Here is a 16,968-nt window from a genome sequence, read left to right on the forward strand (position 1 = left end):
GTCGCGTCTGTGACCTACACCACAGCTCACAGCAACACCAGATCCTTAACCCACTGAGCAAGGCCAGGGATCGAACCCACAACCTTATGGTTCCTAGTTGGATTCGTTTCCACTGTGCAATGACGGGAACTCCTTTTTTTTCTTAATTACTCTTTTTTATTTTATTTTATTTTATTTTATTGTCTTTTTAGGGCTGCACCTGCGGCATATGGAGGTTCCCAGGCTAGGGGTCTAATCAGAGCTATAGCTGCTGGCCTATACCACAGCCACAGCAATACCAGATTCGAGCTGAACAAGGCCAGGGATTGAACCCGCAACCTCATGGTTCTTAGTTGGATTCGTTTCCACTGCGCCATGACAGGAACTCCTGAAAATTATAAAATGTTGACGAAAGAAATCAAAGATGACACAAACAGATGGAAAGATATACCATGTCCTTGGATTGGAAGAATCAATATTGTCAAAATGACTATAATAATACTTCAAGGCAGATTTACAGATTCAATGCAATCCCTATCAAATTACCAAAAACATTCTTCACAGAACTAGAACATAATATTTTAAAATTTGTATGGAAACACAAGGGACCCCAACAGTCAAAGCAATATTAAAAAAGAAAAATGAAAATGTAGGAATCAAGCTTCCTGACTTTAGACAATACTACAAAGCTATGGTCATCAAAACAGTATGGTACTGACACAAAAAAAGAAATATAGACCAATGGAACAGGACCAAAAGCCCAGACATAAACCCAAGAACCTATGGTCAACTAATATATGAAAAAGGATGGCAGAACATACAGTGGAAGAAAGATAGCCTCTTCAATAAATGGAGCTGGGAAAACTGGAAAGCTACATGGAAAAGAATGAAAGTAGAACACTATCTAACACCGTATACAAAAATAAACTCAAAATGGATTAAAGACCTAAATATAAAGCCAGACACTATACAAGTCCTAGAGGAAAACAGACAGAATGCTCTTTGACATAAATCACAGCAACATTTTGTTGATCCACCTCCTAGAGAAAAGACAATAAAGACAAAGAAACCAGTGGGACCTAATCAAACTCAAAAGCTTTTGCAAAGAAAAGGAAACCATTAAAAAAACGAAAAGTCAGGAGTTCTAGTCATGGCTCAGTGGTTAACAAACCCAACTAGCATCCATGAGGACACAGGTTTGATCCCTGGCCTGGCTCAGTGGGTTAAGGATCTGGCATTGCCATGAGCTGTGGTGTAGGTTGCAGACGTGGCTCGGATCCTGCATTGCTGTGGCTGTGGCTGTGGCCAGTGGCTACAGCTCCAATTGGACCCCTAGCCTGGGAACTTCCATATGCCGCAGGTGTGGCCCTAAAAAAACAAAAGACAAAAGACAAAAAAAAAAAAAAGAAAGGAAACTCACAGAATGGGAGAAAATTTTTGCCAACAATGCAACAGAAAAGGGCCTAATCTCCAAAATTGTACCAACTCATACAACTCAACAACAAAAAAACAAACAACCCAAATGATAAATGGGCAGAAGACCTAAATAGACATTTATTCAAAAGAGACATACAGATAGCCATCAGGCATATTAAAAAAATGCTCAATAGCACTAATTATTAGAGAAATACAAATCAAAACTACAATGAGGTACCACCTTATACCAGTCAGAATGACATCAAAAAGTCGACAAATAACAAATGCTGGAGAGGGTGTGGAGGAAAAGGTACCCCTCTTCCACTGTTGGCAGGAATATAAAATGGTACAATCACTATGGAAAACAGTATGGAGGTAGCTCAGGAAACTAAATATAGAGCTACCATATGATCCAGCAATTCCACTGCTAGGCATATATCCAGAAAAAACTTTCACTGAAAAAGATACATGTACCCCCTAAGCTCAGTGCAGCACTGTTCACAATAGCCAAGACATGGAAACAACCTAAATGTCCATTGACAGATGAATGGATTAAGAAGATATGGTACAATACAATGGAATATTACTCAGCCATAACAAAGACAAACTAATGCCATTTGCAGCAACATGGATGGAGCTAGAGACTCTCATACTAAGTGAAGTAAGCCAAAGAAAAAGACAAATACCATATGATATCACTTATTTGTGTAACCTAAAATATGGAAGAGATTATCCTATCTAAAAATAACAAACAAACAAAAAACAGAAACAGATCATGGCCAAGAAGAGCACACTTGGGGTTCCCAAGGGGCAAAAAGGAGGGAGTGGGATGGATGGGCATTTAGGGGGTTTTTTTGGATGCAAGCTGTTATATTTTGAATGGATGGGCAATGGGAACCTACTGTACAGCACAGAGAAATATGTGTGATTGAGTCACTTTATTGTACAACAGAACTTGCTGAAACATTGTAAATCAACTATATTTTAATAGTAATAAAAAAAGAATATTTTTCAACATTTGTGGAATATGTAAAAAACACTCCAACAAATCTAGACTATATAAAGAACTCCTACAAATCAATAACTCCTACTAGAAAAATGGGTGAAAAACTGAATAGATAATTCACTGGAAAGGAATAAGGATAAACATATAAAACAAACAGACTTTTTTGCCATCAGATTGGCAAAAATTAAAAGGGCTGATAACATTCATTGCTCATAAGGCTGTGGGAAAACAGGTATTTCTTATATATTGCTCATATACTGACCCTTTTGAAGGGAATTTGAAGGGAATTTATTTTGTACATACCTTTCAACTCAGCAGGTCTAGCTAGCTACCTTAGAGAAATGTTAACAGGCATATGGACACAAAAGTTTACTTACAAGGATTTTAGAAACACTAAAATTAAAAACAACCTAAATGTTAATCAGAAGGGAATGGCAAAATATATGATGGTACATCTCTTCTATAGACTACTATACAACAGGCAAATCTTAATTTATTGATAAACTAGATCTTTATGTACTGATGTTGAAAGATACCTAAGCAAGTTATAGAATTACACGCACTAAATAAAGCTATACCTCTATTTATGACCACATATGTGTAAACACAAGAAAATGACAGGTACCCATCAAATTGCTAACAAAGGTTACCTTTGTATAACCTTCCTCAGAGAGGGAAGAGTGTTTGTTAAAGAGAATTTTTGTTTTCTCTGTCTTGTTCTATTTTTGGTCATGAGGATTAATTTTTTTTAATAATATTAAAACAAAAACCTACATTACAATCAGCTGCACTATACAAAAGTGCCTTACACATGGTAGTGCTCAATAAACTTTAGCTTATTACCCATGACATTTCACAGAACTAGAACAAATAATCCAAAAATTTATATGGAACCACAAAAGTCCCAGAATTGCCAAAACACTTCTGAGGAGAAAAAAACAAAGTAGGAGGCTTAACTCTCCTAGACGTCAGACAATACAAAGCTAGAGTAATCAAGGCCATGTGGTACTGGTGCAAAAACAGACATACAGATTAGAGAGCGCAGAAATAAACCTATACACCTATGGTCAATTAATCTTCAACAAAGGAGGCAAGAATATAAAATGGGAAAAAGTCTCTTCAGCAAGTGGTGCTGGGAAAACCAGACAGCTGCATGTAAGTCAATGAAATTAGAACACACCCTCACACCATGCACAAAAATAAACTCAAGATGGCTTAAAAACATAAACATAAGACAAAACACTATAAAAATCCTAGAAGAAAACATAGGCAAAACATTTTCTGACATCTACTGTACCAGTGTTTTCTGTCAGTTTCCCAAGGCTGTAGAAATAAAAACAAAAATAAGCCAGTGGGACCTAATCAAACTTACAAGCTTTGCACAGCAAAGGAAAACATTAAAAAAAAACAAAAACAAAAATACAACCTAGGAAATGAGAGGAAATAGTTGCAAACAGTGCAACGGACATGGGTTTAATCTCTAAAATATACAAACTCATAGAACTCAACAACAAAAAAACAAACAACCCAACTGAAAAATGGGCAGAAGACCTAAATAGACATTTATCCAAAGACGACATATGGATGGCTAGTAGGCACATGAAAAGATGTTCAATATCACTAATTATTAGAGAAATGTAAATCAAAACTACAAAGAAGTAGGTACCACCTCACACCAGTCAAAATGGCTATCATTAATAAATCTACAAATAACAAATGCTGGAAAGGGTGAGGAGAAAAGGGAACCCTCCTACACTGTTGGTGGGAATGTAAATTGGTACAACCACTATAGAGAACTGTATGGAGGTTTATCATTCCTCAGGAAACTAAATATAGAACTACCATATGATCCAAAGAAAATCATAATTCAAAAAATACATGCACCCCTATGTTTACTGCAGCACTATTCATAATAGACAAGATGTGGAAACAACCTAAATGTCCACCGACAGGTGAATGGATAAAGAAGATGCGGTACATATACACGATGGAATACCACTTGGCCATAAAAATGAACAAAATGATGCAATTTGCAACAACATGGATGGAACTAGAGATTCTCATACTAAATGAAGTTACTCAGAAATAGAAAGACAAATACCATATGATATCACTTACATGCAGAATCTAAAATACGGCACAGATGAACCTATCTACAGAAAAGAAACAGACTCACTGACCTGGAGAACAGACCTGTGGTTGCCAAGGGGGAAGGGAAGGAAGTGGGATGGACTGGAAGTTTGGGGTTAGTAGATGCAAACTATTACATTTAGAAATAGATAAGCAATGAGGTCCTACTGTATAGCACAGGGAACTACATTCCCTCTTGTTATAGAACATGATGGAAGAGAATATGAGAAAAAGAATGTATATATATGTATGACTGGGTCACTTTGTTGTACAGTAGAAATTGCCACAATACTGTAAATCAACTATAATAAATTAAAATAAATTTTAGTTTAAAAAAGGAGTCATCTATGAAATGTGAAAAGCCCACTGAAAAGTCATTACATACTTTTGCAAGGGAAGAAAGGAACAACACAAAACACAAATGATATAGGTATGATATAGGTAATGGAAGTAAAATAAGCAAGAGAAAAAAAGAATCACCATCAATGAAGACTGACAATGCTAAAAATAGATAATAGCTAATTCTAATAGCTACCATTAAAAAAAAAATTTTTTTTGGCTCCACCCGCAATGTGTGGAAATAGAACCTGTATCACAGAAGTGACCTGAGCCGTTGCAGTTACAATGCCAGATCCTTAATCTGCTGAGCCACAAGAGAAGCCCCTAATAGCTACCGTTTCTGAGGGCCTCCCATGAGCAAGACACTGTGCCAGGTGTTCTGCACAAGCATTGTCTCCAATTCTTACATCTTCCTGTGCGATAACCCCATTTTACAGATTAAGAAAACATACAAAGAAATGAGGTGCCAGGCCTTTGCTCACTACAGACTGTCCTGAACTGGATTTAGCATAGAGGTTGGAGCTGGGGGAGCCCTTCTGGCCTGGACTCAAACACTCAGCTGCCCTTACTATACTCTGCATCCTTGAAGCATGCTCCCAAGCTGTCCTGCTCATCGAGACTGGCGTTCTCCTCCTCCTCCTCGCTCTCGGTTCTCCAGTATGCTGGCCGCTTGATGGGCCGCTTCCCTGGGGTGCGCTGGGAAGCAGGACTGCTAGACACTGTGCCCAGCCCACTGCTGGAGCTCCCACTGCTTCGGTCCTGCCCCCCGGTCCACCAGGCCTGCAGGCTGGAGGTAGCTGGTGAGGACGATGAGGACTGCAGGTTGGCCATGCACAGCATGCCCTGGATGGCCTCCTGAGTGCTGGGAGAGGCAGGAGCCTCGCTGCAAGGGACAGAGGAGAAATGCTGAGGGAGTTTTCTCTAATTGTTGAAGTGAGCTAGTCATCTAGAATAGTCGGGGAGGATGGACAACAGCTGTAGGGGTCAGGGTGGGAGGAAGGAGGACAGAACCATCCCAGGTGAAAAACCAGAAATCAAACTAAAGATCAAAATAATATCAAAGACTGTTTTCATAAAAAGGTCAGTCCTTGACTCAAATCTCTCCATAGACAGCAGGCAAGATGGCAAAAAGAGAGGTGTACTTTCCTCTCTGTTCACCCATGCTGCATTGTTTCCTTTAAAAAAAAAAAGGCCCAGAAAAGGCTCGCTCTCTTTCTATGTCTCTTCTGGATCCTCTTCCAACTTCCAAAGAACCCCAAACTGATTGCCCTTGAAGTCTGTATATCCTTTCTCAGTCAGATTTCATACCTATTCTTTCAACCCAAATGCCCTGGCTAATTCTTTGTCCCTTTAAATGGCTCAATTAATATGTACTGATTGGCTGACCTAGCCCTTTGGGTGGCAGGTGGGGGTGTTTGTTGTCTGATCACCTAGAAAGGGGAGATAAAGCCAGTACTCACGTGAGGGCAGCATAGTCAGGTCCCCCCACCTGCCTGCTGGCCTTGAGCAGATCAAGAATTCCACCGGCTCCACTCCCATTCCCAAGCTTGCCTTCAACCCCTTCTACCACATCCTCATCTGTTGTATAGTCCTCCTGTTGGAAAAAGAGGATATCACCTCAGCTGCCCAGGGTTGGTCTGGTAAGGGCCCAATTCAGGGTTGAAAGTCTCACTCCTAATATTGATATCCTCTGAGCACAAGGTATATACCAAGTACTAAGAAGAATATTTGTTTATTCATCTTAATTTCCACAGCATCTTTGTGAGGCAAGTACTATAACTCCCATTTTGCAGATAAAGAAACTAAAGCTTGGTAGATTTAAGTGATTTGTGTAAAGTCACAATCAAATATTCCAAATTGGATACTCTTTCTGCTATATCACACTGCCTTTTATTCTATTCTGTATTAAAGGACTTTTAAAATATGTCAACTAAAGTATAATCTTCCATTTACATATTCAGGAGCATTTAGCACACAATCTTTCACTTTATAAATATTTTAACAACTGACTGCGTAGGATGTCTCCCCCACCCCCAACTAGAATGACGACCAGTATTGTCTCTGTAATCCAGAAAGAGCAGAAGATTAGAAATAGGGCAGGTTCTTACCTCAATGTCAAACTCAACTTCCCCTGGTTCACGAACTCGGTTGGGGTCAGAGCAAGGCTTCGCACGGGGCAACTTTCGAGGAAATTCTAGAAAACAATGGAATGCACTTATCATAAAGCTGAGATCAGCATCTGAGACAAACATCCAGGGAGAAAGAAAATAAGACTTTAATTTTCCTGAAAGTAATGACCACAGATGAGTAATTTAGGGAGGTTAGGAATTAGGCTTATAAATAAATCTCTAGAGCAAAGGATACACAGAGAGCTGGTAAATCAGAATGTTAACAAGCTCAGGCCTAAGGTCTTAAGTCTATCAAGGGGACCAAAAACAAAGTGATATGAACAGGGCAGGAAACAAAAAGAACAAGTACACACTTGGTCTTATTATCAGGGTCGCCTTCTCCTTTCCCAGTCTCTCATCAATCTGTAGTTCATCATCTGAATCCAAGTCAAATTCATCCTCCATCATCTGTTCTGCCACCAGCCTAGCCTTGTCTGCCTTCTTCGAGATCTTGGCTCGCCGAGACTTGGATAAGCTCTTTACCCTCTTGGTACTGGAGAGAGAGTGAAGGAGAACATAAAAACAGTCAAACTCAATATGTTAAGATGGTAATTCTCTCCAAATTGATCTGTAGATTCAATGCAATACTATCTAAATCCTGCTAGTTTTGTATAAATTAATAAGCTGATACTAAAATGTATGTGGGCATTCAAAGGACTTAACATGGCCAAAACAACTTCAAAAAAGAACAAAGTTGGAGGACTTACACTACTAAATTTCAAATTTTATTGTAATGCTATGGTAATCAAGGTAGTGTAATACTGGCATACAGACAGGACATAAACATCAATAGAACAGAACTGTGAGTCTAGAAGTAAACTCTTAAATTTATTTACTTAGCTTTTTTTTAAAAAAAAAAAAAAAAAAAAGGGCCACATGTGTGGCGTATGGAAATTCCCAGGCTAGGGGTTGAATTGGAGCTGCAGCTGCCAGCCTAGGCCACAGCGACAGCAACATGGGATCTGAGCCATATCTTCAACCTACACCACAGCTCATGGCAACACAGGATCCCCAACCCACCGAGTGGGGCCAGGGATCAAACCCTCATCTTCATGGATACTAGTTGGGTTTGTTGCCACTGAGCCATGACAGGAACTCCTACTTATTTTTAAATTTTTATTGGAGTACAGTTGCCTTACAATGTTGTCTTAGTTTCAGGTGTAGAGCAAATTTCAGGTGAATCAGTTATACATATATCCATTGTTTTTCAGAGTCTTTTCCCATAGAGATTATTACAGAGTATTAAGTAGAGTTCCCTATGCTATACAGTAGGTCCTTGTTACATATCTATTTTATATATAGTAGTGTATTATGTTAATCTCAAATTCCTAATTTAACCCTCCACCAATGTTTCCCCTTTGGTAACCTAATTTGGTTTTGAAATCTTTGTAAACTCTTAAATTTATAGTCAACTGACTTCTGACAAAGGTGCAAAGGCAATTTAGCAGAGAAAGAATAGTCTTTTCAACAAATGATGCTTAGATAACTGGATATCACATACAAAGAAATGCATGTGGACTCATATCATACACAAAAATTAACTAAAAATAGATCACGGATCTAAATGTAAAAACTAAAAACATAAAACTTCCACAAGAAAATATAGGAAAATACCTTTGTAGCATGGGATTAAGTAAAGTACAAAACGTTTGTGTTCAAAGGACGATTAAGAAAATGAAAAGACAGGAGTTCCCATCATGGTGCAGTGGAAACAAATCCAACTAGGAACCATGAGGTTGAGGGTTCAATCCCTGCCTTGCTCAGTGCGTTAAGGATCTGGCATTGCCATGATCTGTGGTATAGGTTGCAGACATGGCTTGGATCTGGCGTTGCTGTGGTTGTGGTGTAGGCTGGCAGCTGTAGCTCCGATTAAACCCCTGGCCTGGGAACCTCCATATGCCACGGGTACAGCCCTAAAAGACAAAAAGACAAAAAAAAAAAAAAAAAAAAAAAAAGAAAAGTCATATGATCCAGCAATCCCACTCCTGGACATGTATCCAGACAAAGCACTCACTGAAAAAGAAACACACACCCGTATGATCAGTGAAGCACTATACACAATAGCCAAGACCTGGAAACAACCTAAATATCCAACAACAGATAAATGGATTAAGATGTGGTACATACAGGAGTTCCCGTCGTGGCGCAGTGGTTAACGAATCCGACTAGGAACCATGAGGTTGCGGGTTCGATCCCTGCCCTTGCTCAGTGGGTTAACGATCCGGCGTTGCCGTGAGCTGTGGTGTAGGTTGCAGACGCGGCTCGGATCCCGCGTTGCTGTGGCTCTGGCATAGGCCGGAGACTACAGCTCCGATTCAACCCCTAGCCTGGGGACCTCCATATGCCGAGGGAGTGGCCCAAGAAATAGCAAAAAGGCAAAAAAAAAAAAAAAAGACACGGAAACAACCTAAATGTCCATCGACAGATGAATGGATTAAGAAGATGTGGTACATATATACAATGGAATATTACTTGGCCATAACAAAGACAAACTAATGCCATTTGCGACAACATGGATGGAACTAGAGACTCTCATATTAAGTGAAGTAAGCCAAAGAAAAAGACAACTACCACATGATATCACTTATTTGTGGAATCTAAAATATGGAAGAGATGATCCTATCATAAAATAACAAACAAACAAAAAAAACAGATCATGACCAAGAAGAGCAGACTTGAGGTTACTGGTGGGGGAAGGGGAGGGTGTGGAAGGGATGGGCATTTTTTAGATGCAAACTGTTATATCTGGACTGGATGGGCAACGGGATCAATCCTTCCAAGCAGCACAAAGCAATGTGTGTGAGTGTGTGACTGGGTCACTTTGTTGTACAAAGCAACTTGATTAAAAAAAAAAAAAAGCAATTAACAAAATGTCAATAAATATATATTTATCCATAAAAACAAACAAAAAACACTATGTTAAGTGAAAGAAGTCAGACCCAAGAGACTACATATGTATGATTCCATTTATATGATATATCTACAAAAGTCAAATCCATAGAGATAGAAAGTAGATTAGTGGTTGCTTGGGCCTGGGAAAGAGAACTAGGACTGACCATAAGTGGATATGAGGGAGCTACGTGGTATGACAGAAATGTTCAAAAATTGGATTGTGGTGATGCTTGCATATTCTTTAAATTTTCTAAAAGTCATTTAATTGTACACCTAAACTTGGTTAATTGTATAGTATGTAAATTATACCTCAAAAACGATGTTAAGACTATATAAAGGAAGTGGAAAAACTCAAAAGTGGCTTAATCCTTTTACACATGGTAAACCAATGCAAACTGCTCAAACTTTATAGTTAAGAGAAACAAGTTTTTGGTAAATCAATGCACTTGACACATTCAGCAAATACTCATTTGGCGAACTGGCTTTTAGTGAATTAGCTGTCATTATACTGACCTGTTTTCTACTGTACAGGGTTGCTGGGAGGATTAAATGAACTCATGTAAGACTGACATGGCAAGTGCCTGCTGATAGCTAATCTTATAATTAAGTTCTCTGGGCCTCACTTTCTCACATTAGTAAAACGGGGATAGCAATATTTTCCTTCAGGGTTGTTATGAGGACTAAATAAAATAATTCATGTAGGAGTTCCTGTCATGGCTCAGCAGAAACAAATCCGACTAGGAACCATGAGGTTGTGGGTTCAATCCCTGGCCTCGATAGGTGGGTTAAGGATCCAGCATTGCCATGAGCGATGGTGTAGGTCGCAGACATGGCTCGGATATGGTGTTGCTGTGGCTGTGGCATAGGCTGGCAGCTGCAGCTCTGACTGGACCCCTAGCCTGGGGACCTCCATGTGCCCCAGGTGTGGCCGTCAAAAGACAAAAGACAAAATAATAATGATAACAATAATAATAATAATTTATGTAAATGGCTAAGAGAGTCTGACACAGAACAGGTACTCAATAAATGCTAGCTATTTATACTCTGATTTTATTAACTTCTAATTATGAAAAATCTCAAACATATATAAAATATTAAAAGCTCCCAGGAACCTATGACTTAGCTAAGTTTCAGCAATTATCAGCACACAGCCAATCTTTCACCTATACCTCAGTCTCTACAAAACACATCATTATTCTGGAAAAAAAAGACCAGACATAGTATCATATCATCTGTAAATATTTCTATACCTTGACTCCCTAGGTTCACTTAGCAACAACCTCTGGCAGGTGCAGGAAGTAGCAGAAGTAGCACAAAAAAGACTAGTGGGGAAGGGGAAAATGTTTCATTGTGTCCTCAATAGCCATTAGAGGCTAGACCGTTAGGACCCTCAATTTTATCTTCCCTGGGAGACCAAACATGGGTTCTGGACAAAGGCAATACATAATCTTATTCCTCAGTAACTAGGCGCTCAGATCATAAGGATAGCTCTTCTGCTTTCAGAATCTGCCCTACCCTCACACTCCCTTTTCTCTTATTTCCCAAGCAGGACCTACTACACTCTGTGATCTGAAGAAAATCTTTTCCTACAAAAAGGCTATTAAGTATCCTTGTCACTTGTGTTCCCACACTGTTCACTCTGTACTTGGCTCTTGACTGCTCCTGTCTGGCGTTCTGAGTGTCCAGATGATAACTTTCTACTGTCTTCCTCTGCCTCCCTACATGGTTTGAGGCTTTATGATGACTTCCTTAGCTTCTGGCCATACCTAAAACCATCATCATCACCATAACGATCATCATCTTTTACCTTCAACTTCATCACTGTATTTATAAGAGCGATCATTTATTAAGCATATATTCTGTGCCAGGACCTGTGATAAGCACTTTATGCACATTACTTCATTTAGTCCTCCAACAACCCTAAGATAAGTTTTATCTACAGGCCAGATAAAATGAGGACAGTGAGACACGGATAGTTAATTAACTTGCCAAAGTCACATAGCAAGTATGTGTCAAAGCTGGGATTCAAACTCAAGATTGTCTGATTCCCAAGCCCAAGCTTTTTGTCATGAAGAGCTTTTATTTTATTCTTTTAGAAAATGTTGTTACAAAAAAAAATCATTTTAAGCAAAGTGATATATGGAGTTCCTGTTGTGGCTCAGCAGTTAACGAACCCACCTAGTGTCCACGAGCATGCGGGTTCAATCCCTGGCCTTGCTCAGTGGGTTAAGGATCCTGCATTACCGTGAGCTGTGGTGTAGGTCCAGGACATGGCTCAGATATGGCACTGCTGTGTCTGTGGCATAGACCAGCAGCTACAGCTCCAATTCAACCCCTAGCCTGGGAACCTCCATATGCCGAAAGTGCAGCCCTAAAAAGACAATAAATAAATAAACAAACAAATATCAAAAAAGAAAAGTGATATATGTTCACTGTACAAAATTCAAATGCTACTGAAGTGAAAATTTCTTCCCCTGCCTCCCCTATTCTACTTTCCAGAGATAACTACTATTACAAGTTTGGTGTGACAAGTATAAAATATGTAACAAATATATTTATTTTTGTGAATGTGTATAAACATAATTGGCATTGGTTTTCCATGGGGAGGGGGACTGGGAAACAGAGAGGGGTGGGAGCAAAAATTTCCACTCTGTATTCTTTCACACTTTTTGAATTTCAAACTCACTATAAATTAAATTTTAAACATCTTCAAAAGAGTTAAATTAAAAGTAAAGGGAAAAGTCTGTATGTCACTTTTTTACACAGTCATAATATACATGTGTGTGCGTATGTACCTTTTTTAAAAATTAAAATGAACTGTTCCTATTTATTATCTAGTAACCTAATTTTTTTCACTTAAAATATACCTTGGAAATCTTTTCTTTAATAAGATATTAAACTTATTCTTTTTGAAGTTACATGGTATTCTAGTTCACAAATACACCATAATTTATTCATTCAACCCTCACTGATGAACGTTTCCAACTGCTTACTATTACGATGATACAGTAAACACTGAACAATTTCTCTTTACATATCTGTGCAAACATTTCTGCAAAATAAGTTCCTAAAAATTGAATCGTGAAAGGTATATAAAGAAACTAATGCTCTTAACCAGTATGCTATACTACTTCCTATTCCTGCCAACAGTTCTGACTCACTGACTTGCTGAAATTTCTAGAACTTATACAGGATTTTTCTCTCACAATTCCAGACCTCTCCCCCACCCACCCTCAAAACTACCATGGTTCTCTGTACTAAACAATGATATCCAATAATAGCTAGGTCTCTCTCCAAGTACAGTCCCTCCCCCACCCACGTCCCGCCCCAGATCCCAATTCCATGCCTTGTTTTACTGGCATATTGCCACCAACAATCCCAGTATCTCTGTGCTTATTCCCCCACCTCACCTGCCATTAGACATCAATAGGGCCAGTGGGCTCTCACTCCCATCAAGGTCCACGTCTGGCGAGTCATCATCTGAGTCATTCAAGCAGGTACCGGTGATGTTGAACTGCAGGAGGAGGAGGCTCAGTTGTCACCTGTTTGGGACTCTCATGTGAATCAGGATGGCTAGTTCCCTCCAGTTTCACTGGTTGAGTTCACTGTTAAAATCATCTGAACCAAGACCTTCTGCTATCCTGTCCCCCCGACCCCTGCCACAACCCAAATGATCACAAGAGCAGAAAGCTGAGAATGTATGGCTGACTCAGGGGAAACCTATCAATCTCTCAAAACACGTTCCCTAAAAAGAGGGTAGAGCATCTATACATGCCCATAGAGGGCACCACAATCTTGAAGATTGTAGTGCCCTAGAGGAGGGCTTTTTTCAAGAACCCGTTGAAGACTCCAACCTGACACTCATATGCTGTGTCCTCAAATGTTATTCTCATCCTAGCATTTCAAGATTCAGCTCAAGTCCCATGTTTTCTGAGAAGTGCTCCTGACCATCGCCCCTATCCAGACAGAATCATCCCCCTCTGTGTTTCAGAGTCCCACACACGCCCTTGATTGCGGCATCCACAATACTTCATTGTACTCATTTGTTTTTATGCCTATCTTTCTCACTAGCCTGTCAGCCTCTTGAGGGTTATGTCCACAGCACCTATCACAGTGCCCAGCATAGACAAGGTCTCAATAAATGCCTTTTAAATGAGTGGGACTGGTAGCCAAACACCAGGGGCCCTAAGGGAGGTGGGAGGACAAGATAGCTTGTCCTTTTGATACCCTGCTCTTCAAAGGGACCCAAAAGGGTTGGGCTGAACCCATGGGCCAGCACCCACCTTTGCTTTCTGGGAAGAGCCTGTCTTCAGTGCCTGATGACTGTATGTGTCCATGAGATTATAGCTCAATTGGCCAGCAGGCCCCAAGGCTGAGCTCTCCTTGCCCTTTCGCTCTGCCTTCTTGAAGAGTTCCTTGGGCTTCAGGCCTTTCTTCTTTGAACCACTTTTGGAGGGCAGTGACAGCCCGGACATGGATACTGAAGTGGAATGGGCTGGCCTGGTTAAGGGAATGGAGCCAGCTGGGAAGATCCTCTGCAGCCCAAAGATATTGCTCGTCTTCCCAACGTTCTGTTGGAAGATATCCTACAAGAGTGTAGTACACGAGGGGTTAGATCTTACTCAAGGGTTCTCTCTATACTAAGAGCAGAGGTCTGTTCATGGCACTGGTGGTACTGCCATGAAGGGGCTCCACATATGCACACCCTAGTTTTTGCACAGTAAGTCATCAAGAATTTACCGGGTGGCATTTCTTTACCCAGCCATTGACAAGTAAGGAGAAGACGAGCAAAGGAAAAGCCCAGCACTACTATCAAAACTGGAGAAAAAAAGACTGCAAGAGCAGCTGACATGAGACAGAAAATAAAAAATTGAGTACTAAACTGTGTGGTTACAACTCTAAGGACTGCAGGATTTGAGAGAAGGAGAGAGGTTCTAGTCCCAATTCTGCCACTAGCTAGCTCTGTGATCACTCTGGGGCTCTATTTGCTTAGTTGTAAAATTAAAGGATTAGACTGGAAAGATGGTTTTCGAAGATGCTCTGTGGCTCCTTTGAGCTTCTTGGGAGGAGCCCTGAGGACTAGAGGCAGGTGGAAGGCCAACAAGAAGAATAAGTGGAACTCTAAGCCTCCCACCTTCATCTTATTCATAGCAGTTTCTTTGATTGTACATACTGAATTTCCATGTAAGATCTCATTTGGGAAAAGAAAGGATTTTATTGCTTCAAAACATTTCAAAGCCAATGAAACAGATATGATCCATCTCTAAGTCCTCTTCCAACCAGCCCAAAGTTCTATATACAAAACTGGTTTAAGTGGGAAGAGCCAGAATAAAGGTAGGCCTTTTAAATAAACCCTGAAGTATTCTGACAGATGGGAGTGGAAGAAAATGAGGTAGGAGATGGGCAATGTAAGCTATAGTGTAGGCAGTGAAACATGCTGCAAGCAGTAAGGCTAGAAGCCCAACCTCCCAGTAGCTCACTCTGACCACCTTTCAGCATGGATTTAGTGCCTATATACTGGGCACTAAATGGAATCTTACATCTTCTGAGCTAAAGGCAAGTTGAAAATTCCTCAAGTCCAATTCTCCTCTGGTGCCTCTGCTACTTCACCAGCCCACACTGAATTCTCTCTTCACTGCAAAGTCTATTAATAACAATGGCTCACATTTATTGAGTACTTACTCTGCCAGGCACTGTGCGAGGGGCTCTACATACATTAGCTCTTAATCCTAACAAAACTCTGAAAAGGTGATGTTATCCCCACTTTACAGATAAGGACACTAAGGCTCTGAAAGGCTTGCAAGTGACAGAGCAGGAACCAGAACCCAAGTTTCTCTGAGTCTCTTACCACTACACCTTACTGCCTCGTGGTATATGCCACCTGTTGAAACGTGGCTTTGTAATCATCTTCCACCTGGGAGAACTGTCATTTTGTAGAATGCAGAGACTGAGTCAAAATATTAATAACGACAACAACTACTACTATGATCTCCACCACCCACAACCACCATGACCCACCATCAGAACTTATTGAGCACCTACTTTGTGCTAAGCACTATACTTTGTGCTCAACTTGTATTACCTTATTCAATCTTCTTAATAATCCCTCAGTTGTTATTAATTATCCCTACTTTGGAGATAGGAAACTGAGGCTCACACAGGTTAACTTTCCAGGATCTTCTACTTGACTGTAAGCTCTTTGTGGGCAGGCATTGTATTACTTATGTATCTTAAGCACCTAGCCCAACATGTGGCATACTTGAGGCACAGAATAATTATTTGAATGAATGAATAAATGAATGAATGAATGAATAGGTCCTTGGTGGGATCTTCCCAACTATTTCTCTGAGCTCTCATGCCAACTGCAAAAGCTTGACCTGCCACTTGTGCCTTGAGCCCTTCCCAAACACCTCCCCTCCTCCCATGTTTCTTACTTCCACCAGGCGGATCTCCCTAGCCAGATCTTTAATGAGCTGTACAGTCCTCACTGTCTCTGGGATCTCATCCTCGTGGTCTGGCAGAGCCTGTCAAACAAAAGGCATGAGGAACAGATCCACATATAAACAAACAACTGATTTTCAGCAAGGCTATCAAAGCAATTCAATGGAGAAAGGGTAGTCTCTTTAACAAATGGTACTGGACTGATTCGATATCTATATGCAAAAAAACCCTTCATTCCATATCTTGCATCAGATATACACGCACACTCAAAATGGATCATATACTTAAATGTCAAATCTAAAACTATAAACCCTTTCGGAGGAAATAGAGGAGAAAATCTCTGTGACCTTGCGTTAGGTAAATATTTCTTAGGACAAAAAAAGTATGAACCATAAAAGAAAAAAAATGATAAACTAGATGTATTAAAAAATAACTTCTCAAAAAAATAAAAATAAAAATAAAAGCTTCTCTTGGAAAAACACTAGACAACCACCAACTGGGAAGAAATATCTGCAGAACATATATATATCTGATAAAGGACAGTGTCAGGTGTGAGGAAATTAGTTATTGGCCTGAACCATACCCCTTAGAAAGTCA

At 40.0% G+C, this 16,968-nt stretch overlaps 1 protein-coding gene across 5 annotated transcripts in view; it reads right to left on the reverse strand.

Moving 5' to 3' along the window:
* PHF8 (PHD finger protein 8) overlaps positions 1 to 16,968 on the reverse strand; it is a 113,029-nt gene that overhangs the window by 36,995 nt on the left and 59,066 nt on the right. For 3 of the 5 annotated variants that reach the window (XM_005673656.3, XM_021080703.1, XM_005673655.3), the window contains 7 exons: positions 16,365 to 16,454; positions 14,214 to 14,516; positions 13,341 to 13,444; positions 7,353 to 7,531; positions 6,979 to 7,064; positions 6,331 to 6,464; positions 5,440 to 5,753 (listed from right to left, as the gene is read on the reverse strand). In XM_005673656.3, coding sequence (XP_005673713.2) covers positions 5,440 to 5,753; positions 6,331 to 6,464; positions 6,979 to 7,064; positions 7,353 to 7,531; positions 13,341 to 13,444; positions 14,214 to 14,516; positions 16,365 to 16,454 — 1,210 coding nt within the window. The remainder of the gene's footprint in view (positions 1 to 5,439; positions 5,754 to 6,330; positions 6,465 to 6,978; positions 7,065 to 7,352; positions 7,532 to 13,340; positions 13,445 to 14,213; positions 14,517 to 16,364; positions 16,455 to 16,968) is intronic. The other 2 variants (XM_013986163.2, XM_021080705.1) reach the window with 1 other exon arrangement.

The sequence above is a fragment of the Sus scrofa genome, chromosome X, assembly GCF_000003025.6.
Source record: "Sus scrofa isolate TJ Tabasco breed Duroc chromosome X, Sscrofa11.1, whole genome shotgun sequence".
NCBI lineage: Eukaryota > Metazoa > Chordata > Mammalia > Artiodactyla > Suidae > Sus > Sus scrofa.